This window comes from Westerdykella ornata (genome assembly GCF_010094085.1).
Source record: "Westerdykella ornata strain CBS 379.55 unplaced genomic scaffold EI97scaffold_5, whole genome shotgun sequence".
Lineage (NCBI taxonomy): Eukaryota > Fungi > Ascomycota > Dothideomycetes > Pleosporales > Sporormiaceae > Westerdykella > Westerdykella ornata.
In genome coordinates, this window is record NW_022986855.1 from 53,754 (window position 1) to 69,862 (window position 16,109).

General features: G+C 52.8%; 4 protein-coding genes across 4 annotated transcripts; 1 reads left to right on the forward strand and 3 right to left on the reverse strand.

Moving 5' to 3' along the window:
* Positions 1–4,954: 4,954 nt before the first annotated feature.
* On the reverse strand, positions 4,955–5,820 carry EI97DRAFT_372816 (minor allergen Alt a 7; the record flags this gene model as incomplete). Its single annotated transcript, XM_033795374.1, has 4 exons — positions 4,955–5,115; positions 5,176–5,516; positions 5,603–5,658; positions 5,764–5,820. 4 exons carry the CDS (start codon positions 5,818–5,820, stop codon positions 4,955–4,957), a joined length of 615 nt encoding a protein of 204 aa, XP_033655650.1.
* An 883-nt stretch (positions 5,821–6,703) lies between these two features.
* EI97DRAFT_414353 (uncharacterized protein) lies at positions 6,704–9,039 on the reverse strand. The gene is made up of 2 exons (XM_033796825.1): positions 8,259–9,039; positions 6,704–8,202 (listed from the first exon to the last, which is right to left on the reverse strand). The coding sequence occupies exons 1-2, from the start codon at positions 8,538–8,540 to the stop codon at positions 7,018–7,020; spliced, it is 1,467 nt and encodes a 488-aa protein (XP_033655651.1). The 5' UTR covers positions 8,541–9,039; the 3' UTR covers positions 6,704–7,017.
* Positions 9,040–11,242: 2,203 nt separating this feature from the next.
* On the reverse strand, positions 11,243–13,348 carry EI97DRAFT_492683 (APG6-domain-containing protein). Its single transcript, XM_033802328.1, has 2 exons — positions 13,209–13,348; positions 11,243–13,155 (listed from the first exon to the last, which is right to left on the reverse strand). The coding sequence occupies exons 1-2, from the start codon at positions 13,336–13,338 to the stop codon at positions 11,660–11,662; spliced, it is 1,626 nt and encodes a 541-aa protein (XP_033655652.1). The 5' UTR covers positions 13,339–13,348; the 3' UTR covers positions 11,243–11,659.
* Positions 13,349–13,519: 171 nt separating this feature from the next.
* EI97DRAFT_465492 (uncharacterized protein) lies at positions 13,520–15,997 on the forward strand. The gene is made up of 2 exons (XM_033801471.1): positions 13,520–14,063; positions 14,112–15,997. The coding sequence occupies exons 1-2, from the start codon at positions 13,644–13,646 to the stop codon at positions 15,534–15,536; spliced, it is 1,845 nt and encodes a 614-aa protein (XP_033655653.1). The 5' UTR covers positions 13,520–13,643; the 3' UTR covers positions 15,537–15,997.
* The last annotated feature ends 112 nt before the right edge of the window (positions 15,998–16,109 follow it).

Genomic DNA, 16,109 nt, shown 5'->3' on the forward strand with positions numbered 1-16,109 from the left:
TTTTTCTCCACCCTCGAAGGTCGCAAGACCAACCATTGGGCTTGCCGCTTGCATGTTTCACTCCTCCAAAGAACCGGTCTGCCACGAAATAGCATCAGTACAAAAAGCCATTGATAACCAAATACATGTTTCTGCCAGAAGTGCATTCCCAGCATCATAATTCCGTTTAAGAACCTGCCATGAATGGAAAATTCGAAATCAAGATAGAATCCAGAGCAGTTGTCCAATGGTGTGCAGGGCATTAAGGTGCGAGATGGGTACAAAAACCGCATCTCCTGGGATGCAGGGAGGAGACAACAAAGACGGATACCAAAGGCACTCAAAGAAACTACCGATGGTAAAGTCTCAGTGCAAACAATAGACGACAGACATCCACAATGTAGGCATCCTTCGAGAGGTGCAAAATAAATGGGCGCACTGAACTCCATTCCAAGGTTAGTAATGGCACTACACAACAAACCTACAGCATCGGCAAGCCACGACCATGTCCTGCATCCCTGCCGGTTCCATTCCTCAGCACCAACCTTGGAATTTTCCCATAAAACAGAATGGGTTCATGTCTAGGGCGTTGCCCTGAGCACGTTCTTTCCAGCGCTCCTGTCACGTCTTCGAAACTTCGACGCATCCGGATTCATGTTTGCGTACAGTCTCCTTTGAGAGAAAAAGCCGAAACATCGCATTCTCGCATATCATGCCAGAGTCCCTGTTTAAAAAAAAAAAAAAAAAAAAAAAAAAAAAAAAACACGAGACACATGCTCCCTCCAGTCTCCTTAACCAAAACGAGACTGAAAAAGTGGACTCTTCCGTAGATGGCACTTGCACTCAAAGCAGAACTGTACCGAATGCACGTATGGGAGTTATTACCTCAAAGCCTGTGTATCAGATGAGGATGTTGTGCCATCTATATGTGTCCTTAGCTCTCTTCCTAGCGTCTCATTATACGACAGAAGCATTTGACATTTCAGGTGTTTGGTTCAGCAGTCCTGTTATGAATCTGAAACAAATCACACTCACCGGATGTCCGTGTTCACCTATCCACCAGAAAGACCGAAGGACCCAAATACTCTGGCATATATGCCAGTGGCACATTTCGAAGCAAAACACGGATGAAAACATGTGTGTCTACGAAAACTACCTCCTAACTCTCAAACTCTCCATGATATGTGTCCCACGACTCCGTCCCTGGTCTCCTTTTTACCCCTCCTTACTATTTAAAAAAGACTTTCAACTACAGAATGTGCTATCCATTGTTCAAGCCCAGAACATAAAAAAAAGCCGCCGTACCCGCCGCCTATGGGAAGGACAGAATTGGTCTCTCCCTCAACAGCGAACAGAAACCGACATGCAGGGCGGATAACAACTGTACCTGGAACGATCTCCTCTGACCATCATGGTCTAGAAAGCTTCGTACAACTCCTCAAGTCTCGGCCATGTTCTTCCAGCGCCCCGGTTCGGATCCTACGCGAAGACTGAAAACCTAGAGGTTATAAATCGAGTTGATGTCTGCGTCGAGTGGTCGCCTCCGTCTACGTAAAGTTTGACCAGATAATTTCTATTCGCATGGCGGTTGTCCAAAACTCCTCTGGCACTGTGTAACTTCCCGGAGAGCTTCCTGCAACCGTCAAACTCTGCCAGAATGCCATCATGTCCCCTATCATCCATTCACCGTGGCTCCTCAACATCTTCAACAACCCCATACGGCTTCAGAATGTTCCTCGGCGCACTCCTATCTAGAACTTAAACAATGCCACTGGAATGATCATGTCTCCGACCAGTCAGTTCCCCTTCGACACGAGACCACAAATTCCAACTTCTCCTGGGAAGACGGCATACAAGTTCCTATTCTTCTGTCCGAATTCCCAAAACCTATCGGGAGAAGCGGTCATGGCTGTACCGAGCGTCTCCTTCGCCAAAAGAAAAGAATGGGCATTCATGAAATGGATCCTCTCGAGATAGTCTCCATCCAAAATGGCGGAGGATTCTCGCATGCAACGAAGCTTCCTCCGATTTTCTAGGATCTATAGCGTTTCTTCAATGTCTCAGCTTGACACGTCCCGCGTAGATCTCCAGCCCTAGGACTACTCGATTTTTCCCAAAAAAGACCAAGAAGCATAAGATGTTTTCCCCCAGCGCTAAGAGCTTGAATCCCCAACAGAATGACCTGTATCAGCTCTTCATGTCCGTGCCGCGTTTCCTCCGCCATTTGCAAGAACCAAGCTTCGCATGGAAATGCACCACAAGGACCGCATGAACAAAACGTTCAGGATGCCTAAAAAAACAAGAATTCAAACGCAGCATGTTCCAGGAAACTTCCCACAGCCCTCTGGAATACCCTAATCCAGCTCCCGCGATAACATGTCCGTGAGCCGCTCCTTCGCCTGTGATCCAGGATCTGCTGAACATTTCCCGAAAAAGATCGACCACAAGAAATGTTCCTTTTGGGGTATCACAGCACCAAGAGTTCCGATTCCTAAAACCAAAAAGATGCCGCAAAGACATCGATGTGTTCCAAGCGTCTTCCTCGTTAGGAAATCAGAAGTCCGCGATAAACCAGGTGATGGAACTATACACTTCTCTAAAAGCGACGATTCAAACATGAACATGTCGTAGGCGCACCAAACCCCTCTAAGAAGCCCCTTACCCAAGTGCTAGTGCTTCCCTAAGCCGCATGAGCGAGGATCATGGCGTTTCACCCCTTAACACTCAAAAGTATGCCCATCCAGACGATGTCTCTCAGTCCAGAACTCCCCTTAAAGCAAGAGCATCAAAAAGGAATACGCAGAGAAGCAATGTCTCCACCGGCGCGTACAGATTTCCCAAAGCAGAACACACCAGGGACAGGTATATGTCCGTCTCGAAGGTTTCCTCCACAACTAGTAAAACACAAAAGCTACAAAAAGACGTCACCAAAGGACCATGGCAGCTGTCCAAAAACCGCCGCTACCCACCCCATGGTTTTCCCCAGGACCTTCCCTTTCAACAGCCACAACTGTTATTGCTGCTCCGCGATGTTTGACGTTTTCTGGTCGTAGTCTTATTAGCGCATACCTGTGTCCTAAAAAATCCCCGAACAACATTATAATGTGCTTCATTTGCTCGATGTTTGGAATTCCCAGAAGAGGAATTCATGGACGGATCAATCCATGGCTACGCCGCGTCGTCTCATCGACCAACTCTGTAAAGATCGAACCTATGGTCCAGCAAATCCATGCAGAAAGTAGACCATCCGGGATACCTGGCTGTCCAAAAATCCGAAATTTCACCCCCCGCCGCCGATGATTCCACGAAGATCCTTCCCAGCCTACAATTCAAAAATCACTCCAAAACGAAAAACCCACTGGAAAATGTCCCGCATCTGATCCCCTCCCTAACCTCCAAGACTGGCAAAACACCCTCACCGTCACCATCTCCGAAACACTCGAAAACAAAAATGGCGAGCATTGATGTGTCCCCCTTCCAGCGACCACCGCCTCCGTTCACACATCCCAGTAAACAAACGCACACCGAGCCCCGTCCACGGCCATGTCCGTCCGCAGCCTCGTCTCCATCTCCGTCGCCAGAAGACCCATGGATTCCAAGGATATGTTTTTGCCGTTAGGTACCCATAGCTAGCGAGCACCAGCAGCTGTCCATCCACATCATTCTAACAAAAAACGGCCACACCAAACATGTATGGCCTCTGCTTTCCCAGCTTCCCGGGCGAACCAAAAACCAGACCTCTCTACACCCTAGCTACGAGATATACCAATGGCCAACTGTCCACCACAAATGCACGACTGCATGCCACATGATCAGTTTATCCATGCTCTCCGAAAACCCTCACAACCAAAAGCCAAAGTTCCCATAACTACCCCAAGGTACGGGGCAATGAAATGTCCACCACAAACGGGCAACCCCTTACCCTATGATCAGCTTAGCCATGTCCCCTGAGAAAACCCCTCGCAACCACAAAAACCAAAGCTCCCTGAAACAAAACTGCAACAAGATACAGCAATGACCAACTGTCCAGTACAACGGGCATCCCCTTATGCACACCACACGATCCCTTGACCATGCCCCCCGAGGAGGAGGGGAAAAACAGCAGCCCTCGCAAACGCCTGATCTAAACTTACCGGCCTTAACGCACTCTTCTCCTCCAATAATAACCTCCTTAGACTTTCAAAGGAATGCAAGAGGAGGATGAATTGTTTTTGGCTCCAAACTGAAATTCCGGCTCCCTAACAACAATGAGGATGCCATAAGACAAGGCTCTTATCAGCAACATGTTAACGCTATGCAATCCCGTCTTTGCCCAGCTCTCTCTCCTCTCCTTCACCGGAAATTCTTACACTCTGTTCTCATGGGATGCCGCGCCCCCAGCTCTCCAGCGCTTCCTGTCCGGATTGACTCCAAAAGACGCGATGAGGGCACACCATGGCGTTGCCTTTCCCAGAAACTAAATTCTCGGACACCCTTCACCATGGCAGGTGTCCCGAAGGGATAGGACCCAGCACCCCCCGATGCTCCAGAGGACTTTGCACAATTTCTTGAGGTCCGCCATGCAACGACACCCACGTTGATGATGATGATAATTATGAAGGCAATGATGATGATAGCAATGATGACGATGCTGCTCAATCTCGCTCTCCCCATCACCACCACCAACGAAAAACCACACACAGAAGAACCCAGGACAGAGTCATTTCATTGGTATCTAGCACCACAGTCCATACGCTATACGGAAAAGCCAAACTCCTCACTGTATACTGCATTTCACAGGTAACCCACACGGCCCCTCTTTTTTCCTGTTAGCTGGTTGTTGACCCGCCGCATTTCCCGTTACCGTTGTCGTTTGCTGAGTAGTCGCACCAGCCGCAGGCCCAGCCTCAGCCGGAGCCGCAGCCGGAGCCGCAGATCCCTCTGCGGGAGCAGCAGCAGCTACGCCAGCCGCCTCCTCAGTCTTGCCGCCATCTAGTCAGGCGAAAGCCTTGGAGACGACCTCGTAGAACGCCTTGCCCTGGGTACGAGCGATTTCCTTCTCCAGCTCAGTGGGTTGGCGGCTGCCGTCGCCGGCGGCGAAGGTGCCTGCACCCCAGGGGCTACCGCCATGGACTTCGTCGAGGTTGGCGAGAAGGGCTGGGAAATGTTAGTATCGCGGTTGCGAACATAGATGACGTGGGTAGAATTGGAGCTTACGGAAAGTGTACTTGTATCCCAGAGGAACGTAAATGATGCCGTGATGCGTCAACGTCGACATGGCGGCAATAGCAGTGCTCTCCTGGCCTCCACCGGGGGTGCCGGTCGACACGAACATACCGGCATACTTGCCCCAGTACTTGCCCGAGGCCCACTGTCCGCCGGTCTTGTCCCAGAAGGTCTTCCATTGAGCGGGGAAGTTGCCGTAGCGGGTGGGGATGCCGAAGAGGAAGGCGTCGTACTCTTCGAGGATCTTTGGGTCGTCGACGAACGGGATATCCTTGGGTTTCTCGGGAGCGTGCATCTTCTTCAGGACTTCTTCGGAGAGGGTCTCAGGGATCCTGGAGAGAGGTTAGCTGGTGTTCACATATTGGCGGGATTGGGAGAAGGATGTTGGTATGCTGCTGGTTGATGAAATGAGACTTACTGATAGATGTCGACAGATCCACCGGCTTCCTCAATACCCTTCTTCTCCTCGAGGGCCTACAAGTCCCATTGTTAGCTTCATTGCTCATTGCCCGTTGCTCTTTGCAGCTGCTATCGAAGCTCGATGTCGTCATGAGAACAGCGAGAGGAGGGGAGGCATACCAATTGCCTGATGTGGCCATAGGTCGAGTAGTAAACGATAGCGATCCTGGGTGCCATTGTTCAAGCGGTAATCCGTCTCAATTGCAATAGAAGCCTATCAATGGAGTCGATGGCGAAGTGTTGATGAGTGAGGGGCAGCGTCGGATCCAGGACGAAACTGTGACGGAATGAGGGGTCGGTCAATTGAGCGTCAGGAAGGACCCTTTATGTACTTCCAAGGTTCGCCGGACAACAGCAGCTGCCTTCCCTACCAGCCCCATACGGGACCCGTATCTGCACCATGGTTCCACGATTTCCGGCCTAGGAACCACTGAAGCAATCCACGACGAAGCTGTTGATAGCTAGCCGGCGAGCTTCACACCCCTCACTAAGCCGCTTACGTGCTCTTGGCGATTACGAGGGGATTTGTAAGGCGCTGGAAAGGGTGCGGCGGCCCGGACCATGGAGCTTCCGAGTATCACAACAGTGCGAAATTGCTGAGAAATCGCTTCCATGGGAACTGTCAGTGCCTCAGTGTTGCTGTCGCAGCAGCCGCAGTCGTGAAAAGCTTACCAAGATGTATCGGAGCCGGAAATCAGAGGTCGAAAAAGTTACGCGATGACTCCTTGAAGGGAGCTTTCCATCCCTTCTGGTGAGGTCTGGATTACTGCAGCGGAAAGATTCCGTGAGCTCTTGATTAGCTGAACATACATGGAGCAGGGCGTTCTCCGTACTCCGTACATGCTGTGTATCCACACCCGCCCATTGGCCGATCTATCAATTCCATTCTTGCATCGATTTGCAATTTATACTATCGAAGCTGAAATGCGACCCTCTTCGAAGTACGTAGACGATTCAAGTTTTCCAGAGGCACGTTTGCCGTTTGAATATTTTCATAAAAGGTATCGAATAATTATACATTCGTAATAGCAATAACTGCCCTGATAGCCCTGCGCTATAGGGGATGCAAAGTAGGGTATTCCTGAAAACCTGCGGCAGCTAGCCAGCTTTCGCATCCGCGGAGCAACTCCAAAAGGAAAGAAAATATCAGAATGCTGCAAACTTTTGTTTTTCCCGGATTTCCCTCCTCCTTTTGGAATGGTAAAGGTATAAAAGCAGAAAAATCCCTGTAGCCGCCTTTTGGCTGATGGCTCCGCCCCAGACTCCCAATGCCAATGCAGATATAGTCATAAAATCATAATTAATAGAGGTAGGAATGGTGATAGACAATGGTGAAGTGAAGAGTGGTGGAGTCGAGAGGGCAATGACCGACGGTTAGGTGGAGATGGACAAGAGCTTGCGGCGGACGCCGTACAGGAACTCGCTCTCGTTGATACGCTGGAAAGGTCCCTCCTCTTCCTTCTCGTAAAGACCAGTGCTTCCATACGGTCCCTTGCCGCTCGGTTCGATGCTCTGCGGCCATTGTCCACGGGAGGCAATCTGCGCGAGGGAGAAATCCCCGTGCACCGAAGAGAAGGATGGCTCGAAAATGCAGTCCGCGAAAAACAGCTCGATGTAGAGCTCCCTGGGGATCACGCTAGTGGCACGGCGCTGGACGAGAGAACGCGCTTCGTGAAGCAGCTTCTCGAGGGCATCGGTGGCCTCGTCGGTAGAACGACCGTGCTCATGGCCGCAGATGTGCAGGGCACGAACCTGGAGATCGCCGCTGAACTTTGCGTTGTCGCCACCGAACTGGACGTGCCTGTCGGAGAAGAGGTCGGCGCAGACTGAGGGCAGGGAGATGGAGAGGGTTTCGAGCTTGGGGCAGCTTCGGAGGAGTTCGCACAAATGCTCGGAGTCGCTCGGAGATCCTGGATGCGGGTGCCAGAACCCATCCTGTGAGCGCGGGCTGTGCTCCAGAACGCGGAGGGTGTTGCGCGACGCCTTCACCACAGCAACGACGCCGTCAATGGTGATGGTGGAGATGCAGGTGAGGTGGAACTCCTCGAGCCGGGTAGCCGTCCGTGCAATGGCGTACAAGTCGCGGTCCGTGATGGGCATGAAGGTGGTGTCGCCGAAGAACTTCAATCGTCGGAGCTCGCCGAAATTGACAGACTGGAGCGACTGCGCATCGAACTGGTTGTCTGGGTCCTCGGCTTGCTGCTTGGTGGGATCGACGGCAAGGAGCTCGAGCGAGCGCAGGGGCTTGCCACTGCCAAGCAGCAACGTCCGCCAAGCCGCGGCATCCCAGTGGCGAACCGTCGTCCATGGCAGCGAAACCGACACGAGGCTGATGCAATTCTTCAGAGACTGAAAGATGAGCCGGTCCGTCTCGGCCGTGTAGAAGCCGTGGAACCACATGCGCTTGATCTTAGCAGCGACCTGCGGGTACTTGGAGAAGGTGTCGACGGTGCGCTCGAGCGTCTGGAACGGGTTGCGGTAGACGGCGGTGCCGGTCGGTCTGGGAATCAGTTCATAAAGGCGATATTTGTCACGGCGAGTGGTGAGCTCGGCCCATCGCTGAAGTCATGGTTAGTCCGGTGGGTTCTGACGCAGAGGGTATGTGGGGACCTTACCTCTCCGCCCTTCCAGCGGCGAATGTAGACGTCGTTGAGAGCATACTCCAAGGCCCATTCATGCCACTGCCAGCAGACGAGCCGAATAGCAGAGGTAGCATCCCACTTCAGCAGCTCTGGAGGTACGGGGCCTCGGACATAACGCTCGGTTGAGGCCTTTTGGAGAGGCAGCTGCACCTGCGAGAGGCCATACGTATAGGTAGGGCCTTCTTGGATGTTGGCACGGGCTGCCTCCTCGAGGATCTTGGACAGGATTTCGTACGGAAGTTCCGTGATGTGCATTCCAGGCAGAGGGACGACGACGGTGAGATAGATTTCGGGATTGGGATGTGTATGGGTCGAGGGGAAGGATGCTTTGGTAGGCGTGGCTGCAGGAAGTGGGAGTGAGTTGAGGTAAAGAGGGCAGTCACGTAGTGGTAGGTCGGTGAGGTGAGAGCATGCCAGTATAGGGAGGATTGAAGTGACGGCGGCGGCAAGTGGTCTTATATCTCAACGGAGCTACACTAACAGTCTGTATGCGGTCGGCCAGGGGTCTAGAGACGGAGAAGACATCACGTAGCAAAAATTTCTTGAATAATGAACAAAGAAGGCGTGCAATTAGTCAAGCGTTGGACCAGAGCCAACACCAGTGGTTGCAAGACCAGGGGCCCAGCGGACGTATGCGGACACGGTGGAGCCGTCTGCCAGGACCGCCTAGGGGGGTTGAGGGGACGGTGACGAGGCAGATCAGCTCATGGACGGTAGCACGAAGCACAAAGGTTGGCGGAGTTCGAATGTCGCCGCTGCTGGGTCGAAGCGGAGCATGAGCCTGGAGTTGCTGGCTCGCGACGTTTCTATGACCTAAGGCCAAGCCAGAACCAGCACCTGCCAGGTGAAAAGCCAAAGCAGTCATGTGCACCGCATCGAGCACGTTGGCTCACTTTCACCTCTCGGCGGAGCTGCCAGCATGACTAACGGGGCCTGCTCTAAGGGGCTCGCCCGAATTCCCATTACCCCCAGAAAACCTCTTTCTAGATGTTGTTGGATGAAGTCGCCAGGCGTCATGCAGTCACGGGCCCACTTCCGACACGCTGCCCAGACCGCCGCGAGCCGCCAGTCGAAACTCAACACCAGCGTCATGGATCATAGCTCTCCTCACAATATTCTGGAGGGACCTTCAGGGGAGGATAAGCGCTTGCAAGCATTGCACAAATCAATCTTGGTGCAACGAGGACTGTTGATATGGCCGTTCCCCGTCCGTACTACATTCGCAATGGTGTCAGCACACGCAATCCTCACGTCTGAATGCGTCGTTCCATGCATCATCGTGCCAGTTCTTCCGTGTCCCATACGTTTGGTGAAGCATGTAAGACTGCTCATTATTGTCCTCTACCAATGCATTCTCCCCTCCACTGTGGTATCTGTCCTCACAAGCTGCCTATGAGCTTGTCAGCAGATGGGAAACAATGGTTGGGACCATCTATCAGCCCGCACATCCATGCCCCTTCTCCTGCACATCCTAGCAGCTTTCCTCGCAACTTCCCCAGCAGTTTGTCCATCTCCCGGCTGGATCCCGATTCACGTTGCTGGTTGTCACCAGTCGTCGCGATTCTGTTACGTTTGGATTCCTTTCTCCGCTGTTCGTCAAGCACGTTCCGGGGGTCCATGGGTGCTCTAGGACTTTGCTGGGACCGCGGAGACGTTCCATGATCCGGACAACAAAGCTTTTGCCGAAGCACCGACGGACAAGGCGGGGAAGAGCAGCATGCCTCCCCTCTACCAGTAGCTCCACGATGGTAGTCTCGGTTGCTGGTACTGTAGGCCTCCTTTACAGAATGTCAGAATCGTCTTCCTGCGCAAATGTGTCGATACAACAAACAATTGAAAGTCGCAATGCGAACCCAAACTGACGACGAGCAAGCTCCAAATAATTCCAACAATGCTGCACCTCTGACGCAATACCACAGTCGCGGGTCCTACACCGCTGCATGCTTATAGGGGGTCAATTAAACAAACCACTTACCGTTGTGCTCTGCTCTCCGACACTGTACAGCATGCGATGTGCCTGCATGCAACAAGCTCTTTCGAACTTTTCTTTCTCCGGATTTCCATCACCTAACAAATTGCACGCTACCCCGCATTATCAAATTCGCGGACCCACTACTGTGTACTCGGACCAGCGCCATGCCACTTCGCGAAGTATCCCTCCTCTTTGCAATTTTTCTCTCCCTTTTCCTTTCTCAGCGTCAGAGTTCATCAAGGGGGAATGCGGCCGAGTTCCGTCCCGCCAAGGGTCCAGCTACGTCCAGAGGCTGCACATGACCTTCAGACCTTTCGAACTCGGTTCCGCCTCGGGTCCTTCTCAGATTCGTCATCGTGACCACCTCTTTTGTTGTTGCCCTTGTACCTTTGTACATCAGCTGAGCATTCCTAGCCGCCTATCGTGAGATTGTAGGCGTCGATGTTGTTGTTGCTGTGTCTCCTGATGGAAGATGCTTCGCCTGGCTTTAGTGTTGGAGCATTGATGAGAGCGTGACAGGAGGCGACACAGTCATCGTCTCCAGGTGCGCTGTGCATGCACAGCACGTGTACTGTGCACAGTACCTCCAGGCCTGGCGTTCCCGGCGATCATCGTGAGACCTCTCATGTCACGGTTGTAACGAGGTAAACGGAGTTATAGCGACGGTTACTTCGACGTACGGATCCCAAATGATTTTCTGTGAACTCGATGAGATAGATGGTGGGATAGATGCGTCGTTATGTATGTACCCCATATCCCACCCACCCCGTCCGACTTCGGGTAGATACGTACCCGCTTTCCCGGACGGGTAGTGGAGATAACGATTGCGCGTGGTGCACGGCAACGGGTACTTATCAGTATCCATGTTCCTTTTTCTGTTACTCCATGGGATATTGTCATACCTAGGTAGGTACCGAGGCGGTAGGTATTGGGCCTTGGTGCCTGTTGTTGCTCAAGGACTACGGGACCATGATGTTCTATGATGATTGCATATGTGAATGGACTCGCTCTATGTTACATGCCATGTACTGTGTACGCATACTCACGTACAATCACTTCATATCATCAAACTAACAGGAGGTAAGAAAAGCGCCGAGAACAGTTTTTCACTTCTTCGTACGCAAGTGATATCATTCCATGCTGGACATCCATTCCATGCGTCACATCCCTATCTCTTCATACTGTGGTACGAAACCCAGCTTTATACATCCCGGTGCAGGTTTAGATCGCAACCAACGGCACGCTATCTTGCACCACGTTCCCCGAAAAACGCCCAACTACCTCCAGGAGAGACCGAACCCAGTGAAAGAAAAGGGGTATCTTAAGTGCACCAACGTTGCCATCCTCCTACCATTCTCTTTCCTATTCCCTCCCCCACCAATCCCAACGACCACTCTACCCCCTACCGTCCCCTCCTCCCAACCCCACTCCCCCCATCCAACCCATTCGCATGAGCCAACAAAAACTTGCAACAAGTAAGCACATACTTACACGCCTTTGTCCAATTCTCCTCCTTGCTCAGACTCAACTTGATACTCGTGTCGTGAATCTTGTCCTTGCGAATCTCGTAGGGCATCTTGTAATTCAGACTGCCCGGGTTCGCAGGACTAAGAGTACCATCGGCATGAGTTCCAATGCCTCCGCCCGCAGACTGCTGCGACGACTTCTCCGCAAACTCGCCGAGCTGGCGCAAGCATTCTAGGAAGGCGACCATGGCGGTGTCGAATTTCCTGTGCATGAAGCCGAGATTGAACGGCAGTTCGCCCGACGAATAGAGCTCGAGGCGCTGTTTCGTAACTGTGGGACGGCCCGTGGTGCCTGCTGCTGCGGTGCTGCTACCCGTGGCAGGCTTGGTGTCCAGCTTCAGGATGGAGGAGGTCGAGCCCATGGGGTAGAGCTCGTAGCCCTGGAATTTGTAGCCTAGACGGTCTGCGAGAGTCGCGAGGAGGAGACATGTCTGACCCCATGCGGCGTTTATTTCCGGCCAATCGACGTAAGGGGTAGAGAGGCGGCCGAGCCGGAGGCCGTTGATGGTGGCGTAGTGGTCGTCGTGAGTGATGAAGAAGATGTCGTTGTAGACGCTGCGGCGTTGGAGCTGGGTGAGGAGTTGGAGGTCATGGTTGTACTTGGTGGTGAGGGCGTCGCGCTCTTCCTGGAAAGAAGTGAGGGCTGTGGAGAAGGCGTTGCGGTGGGCCCAGAAGTCGTTTTCGGTCTTGTCGAGAGCGCGCGATTCGGCCTGTAGGGCGAGGAGTTGGGAGTCTAGCTCTGCTTTTTCTTTCTCCAACCTTTCTAGGTGGGCGAGGGCGGCGGCTTCGCTTTTGCGTGCGGCTTCGAGTTCGGCTTCGGCGGCTTTGATTTCCTCTGCGTTTGGGACGTCGCTGTTGGCGCGGCGAAGGTAATCGACGTATGCGTCGCGTTCTCTTGTAGCGACCGTCATGCGCTTCTGTAAACCCTCTACGAGAAGCTCGGTGCACTCGGTGCAGACGGGATGATCGATGTCTGAGCGTGCCGACAATATCTCGAACAAGCGATTTGTAGTTTCCATCCCGTCTGCGATCTTCCCACCTCCTACTGATCCCCATTTTCCCGTAGCACTTGCTCTTCGGGTTACCTCCGCGCCAGTTGGCTGTGAGCCGTCGGAGGTCTTCTGCTTCACCTCTGGGGATAAAGCGGGATCCAACATTGACTCCGACATATGCACACTGACAAATGACATCGCAGGGTTTTGTCCTCCACGTTGAGCATATCGTGCATGAGGTACGGTACGCTTGAAGGTAGGGTTTCTCGCGGATTGGGTTGCTGTCTCGTATGTCTGGTTTCTGGATGAGGGGTAGGGCGGACGGCCTTGCCGTGACAATGTCTTCTTCGTTGTTTGTTGATCGGGCGATACCGTCGAGTCTGTTCTGCTATCAGAGATTGCTCGATCAGATATGTAGCACTGTGTCTTGGACCTGTCAGGAGTTTGAAGGCAGCTGGATTAAGCTGGTCGATGGAGGCATCCACTTCGATGGGAGTGCGGCATTTCTGACAATACAGGCCCGCAGACGTTGTATCCTTGGTACTTCTTGCCGAAGTAGCCATCGAGATTGCATTGCGAGGGGATGTGTCCGCTTAGCAAATGGGAGATGTGAAAGGGAAGGGTAGCTGTATCAATCGATGATGTGTACTCCGTATGCATGTGAGCATCATGGTGCACGGGCCAGCCAAAGCTAGGGACGCGTTTGCGGCGGGGAGCTTCGCGAATCCCAGCCACGCGCTTTGTCAATGTTGAGCTCCAACTTCAACGGCAACCTTGGAGGAAAGCACCAACACCTACTACGCCTGTTCCGTCAACCTCAACCTCAGTCTCGAGTCCTGCGACTCGGCGCTGGCATTGGACTTTCGCTATGCAACGACCGAAGAAACGATTGCGCACAAGTCGACCCCTGGTATTCGGCAAGAACGTTGCGCACCGCGGACCTCAGACTCGAGAGCTCGAGGATGTTTTCCGAGACAACCAACACATATTGCCTGGTCTCGATCGCACCTTCGAGGCCCTTTTCGACAAATATGCCAACATGCCTGAGGATGCTGCCGACGTCGTGGACCTCGAAACCGAGACCCTTGTCGTGGACAACGGCCACTTACGGAGTCTCCAGCAAAATCCGCAAACCTGGGAGCGAGCGCAAATGTTGGATGGTATTGTCACGGGAAGCGGTTGGGATCTCGAGGAGGATTCGAAAGACGAATTGGCGCCTTCTCGATCCCCATCTCCAGTTGCGATTCGACGTACACAGGTTGCAGTTGAGCCAGCACCACCTGTACAGGTACGAGGACCCCGTCTACATATGTGGAATCCATTCTGATTGCGCCAGGCTCTCCGACAGACGGATTCTTCTGTAGAACAAGCATCTAGCGAGGCCGCCCCAACCGTCAATGAAGCTCAATTTTCAGATGCATGTAGACAGCTCTCTGTTGTTCAACAACCCGGGTCAACATCGTCAGTTCCGCCAACATCGGACGGCCTGCTCAAGATTATACAGCAGTTCGTCGACCAGTCCGTGGCGCAACGACTGCTACAACAGCAGGTTGTATCACAGCCTTTGGCGCAACAACTGAGCGACGGTCCCATGAGCACTCCGGTTGCCCATCAGTCGGGACCCTGGAGAGACCCGGTACCACCTGCTACGGATCCGAAATGGTACTTTCCGCCTTTACCACGGCTAGCGTCTACTACACCGCTTGCAGCATCCACGTCGGTCCCGAGACGCAGGAGGGTGTTCCCATCTCCACAGAGGATTCGGCAGCCGGAGCCTGGGAAGTGCAAGGAATCGCCTCTTTTTATAACAGCTAAGAGCACTCGAGCCACTCTCTCAAGTCCGATCATTCGGCAAACGCAGAAAGAGGATAATCAGACGGCATCCGCAGCGCCTCGAAGTTCCTTACCAGGAGGGAAGGCGCTTGACGATAGTGGTCTGGAGGAACAGGCGACAAGCGGCAACGAACTTAGGCATCCTCTGAGGTCGCATATTCGTGAGCAGCCGTTGTCGACTCCGTCGCTTATATACTCTGATGGCACAGAGTCGCATAGAGATATCGGCGATAGCGAAGCCAATCGCCTTAAACACGCCGACCCTCCGGTGACAATTTTCGACGAAGATATGGACGTATTCCCTATGCCCAATGACAACGACAATGATGCGGGTATCATGCAAGATTTGGAAAAAACTCATGCAGAAGATATTCCTCTGATACTTCCCTCCATTGAGAGCGACAATCCCTTCGACGGACTGTGCCGGGATCCTGTACAGCAGAGCCCAAGGAAGCATGTCCAGGTTGTGATACCTGTTAGAAGTCGTCCAAAGTCTCAGACCCAGCGGGCCCCGGTTACCTATGACTCAGAAGAAGGCCTTGTTCCTATGGACGAGGTGCAGAAACCGGAGGCTAAAGCAGCCCAACCGCCGATAGACGACGCGGAACTTCGCGATGAGCTTGATGCTCCGTGTACCCCAGCTATCAAACGCGAATCCCTGACACCGGGGCCGTGTTGTCTTCTGCGAGCTGTGCCTCCCGCGACACCGAAGTCAGCACCTCAGCAATATAAAAGAGATGTTGGCACGACAAGGGATACCCCAAGAGCGACGCCAAAGTTGAGCAAGTTGCAGTTGCTGCGACTTGCGAGGGCGCAATGGGCGAAGCAGGGCCGAAGCGGAACGCCCCAGACTTCAAGACATAGGAAGAGCCTACCCAGCCAGCAGAAGAAAAGATGGGTAGACGATAGCGAGGATGAGTTGGCGTAGCGGTGGCAGCGCAAGACTGCAGGTGGTCAGGGCGCCTCAAGTATGACTGTTCTGTGGGGTGGTGTAGAAGTGTTTTTTGTTCAGATACCCCTGGTCTATCCTTATACGGAATCATGAGAATTTAACAAGTGCATCTGGGAGTTTATTTTCTCGGGATGACGTAGTGAAACCTGGTAGCGATCGGCTAGGAATAATGGATCTCCGGGAAGAATTCTCGCAGCAACGTCGTCTATGTGAGTCACCAAGAGCGCTCACACTGAAGCCGCATTGGCAAAATTGCAAGTGCTAGTCGAATAACGGCTGCAGTTGGGGAGGCTTGTGGCTGGCCTCTGGCCGTCGGTTAGAAAATAATACCTGGCAGAAACAACGGTTGGAGATTTTTCTAGTCCGTGACTTGTTATGGATGCAGTCTGGAAAGAACTTCAATTTACAAGATCTCTTTGTTGACAGGAACTGTGGACTAGTCAACAGGTCGCCATGTACTCCGGAGATATCCAAGCAATATCTTTCCATACTCGCTGTCTTTCCTGGAGTCTTTTCTTCCCCACTGTCCTGTCCCCGTCTCCCATCCAG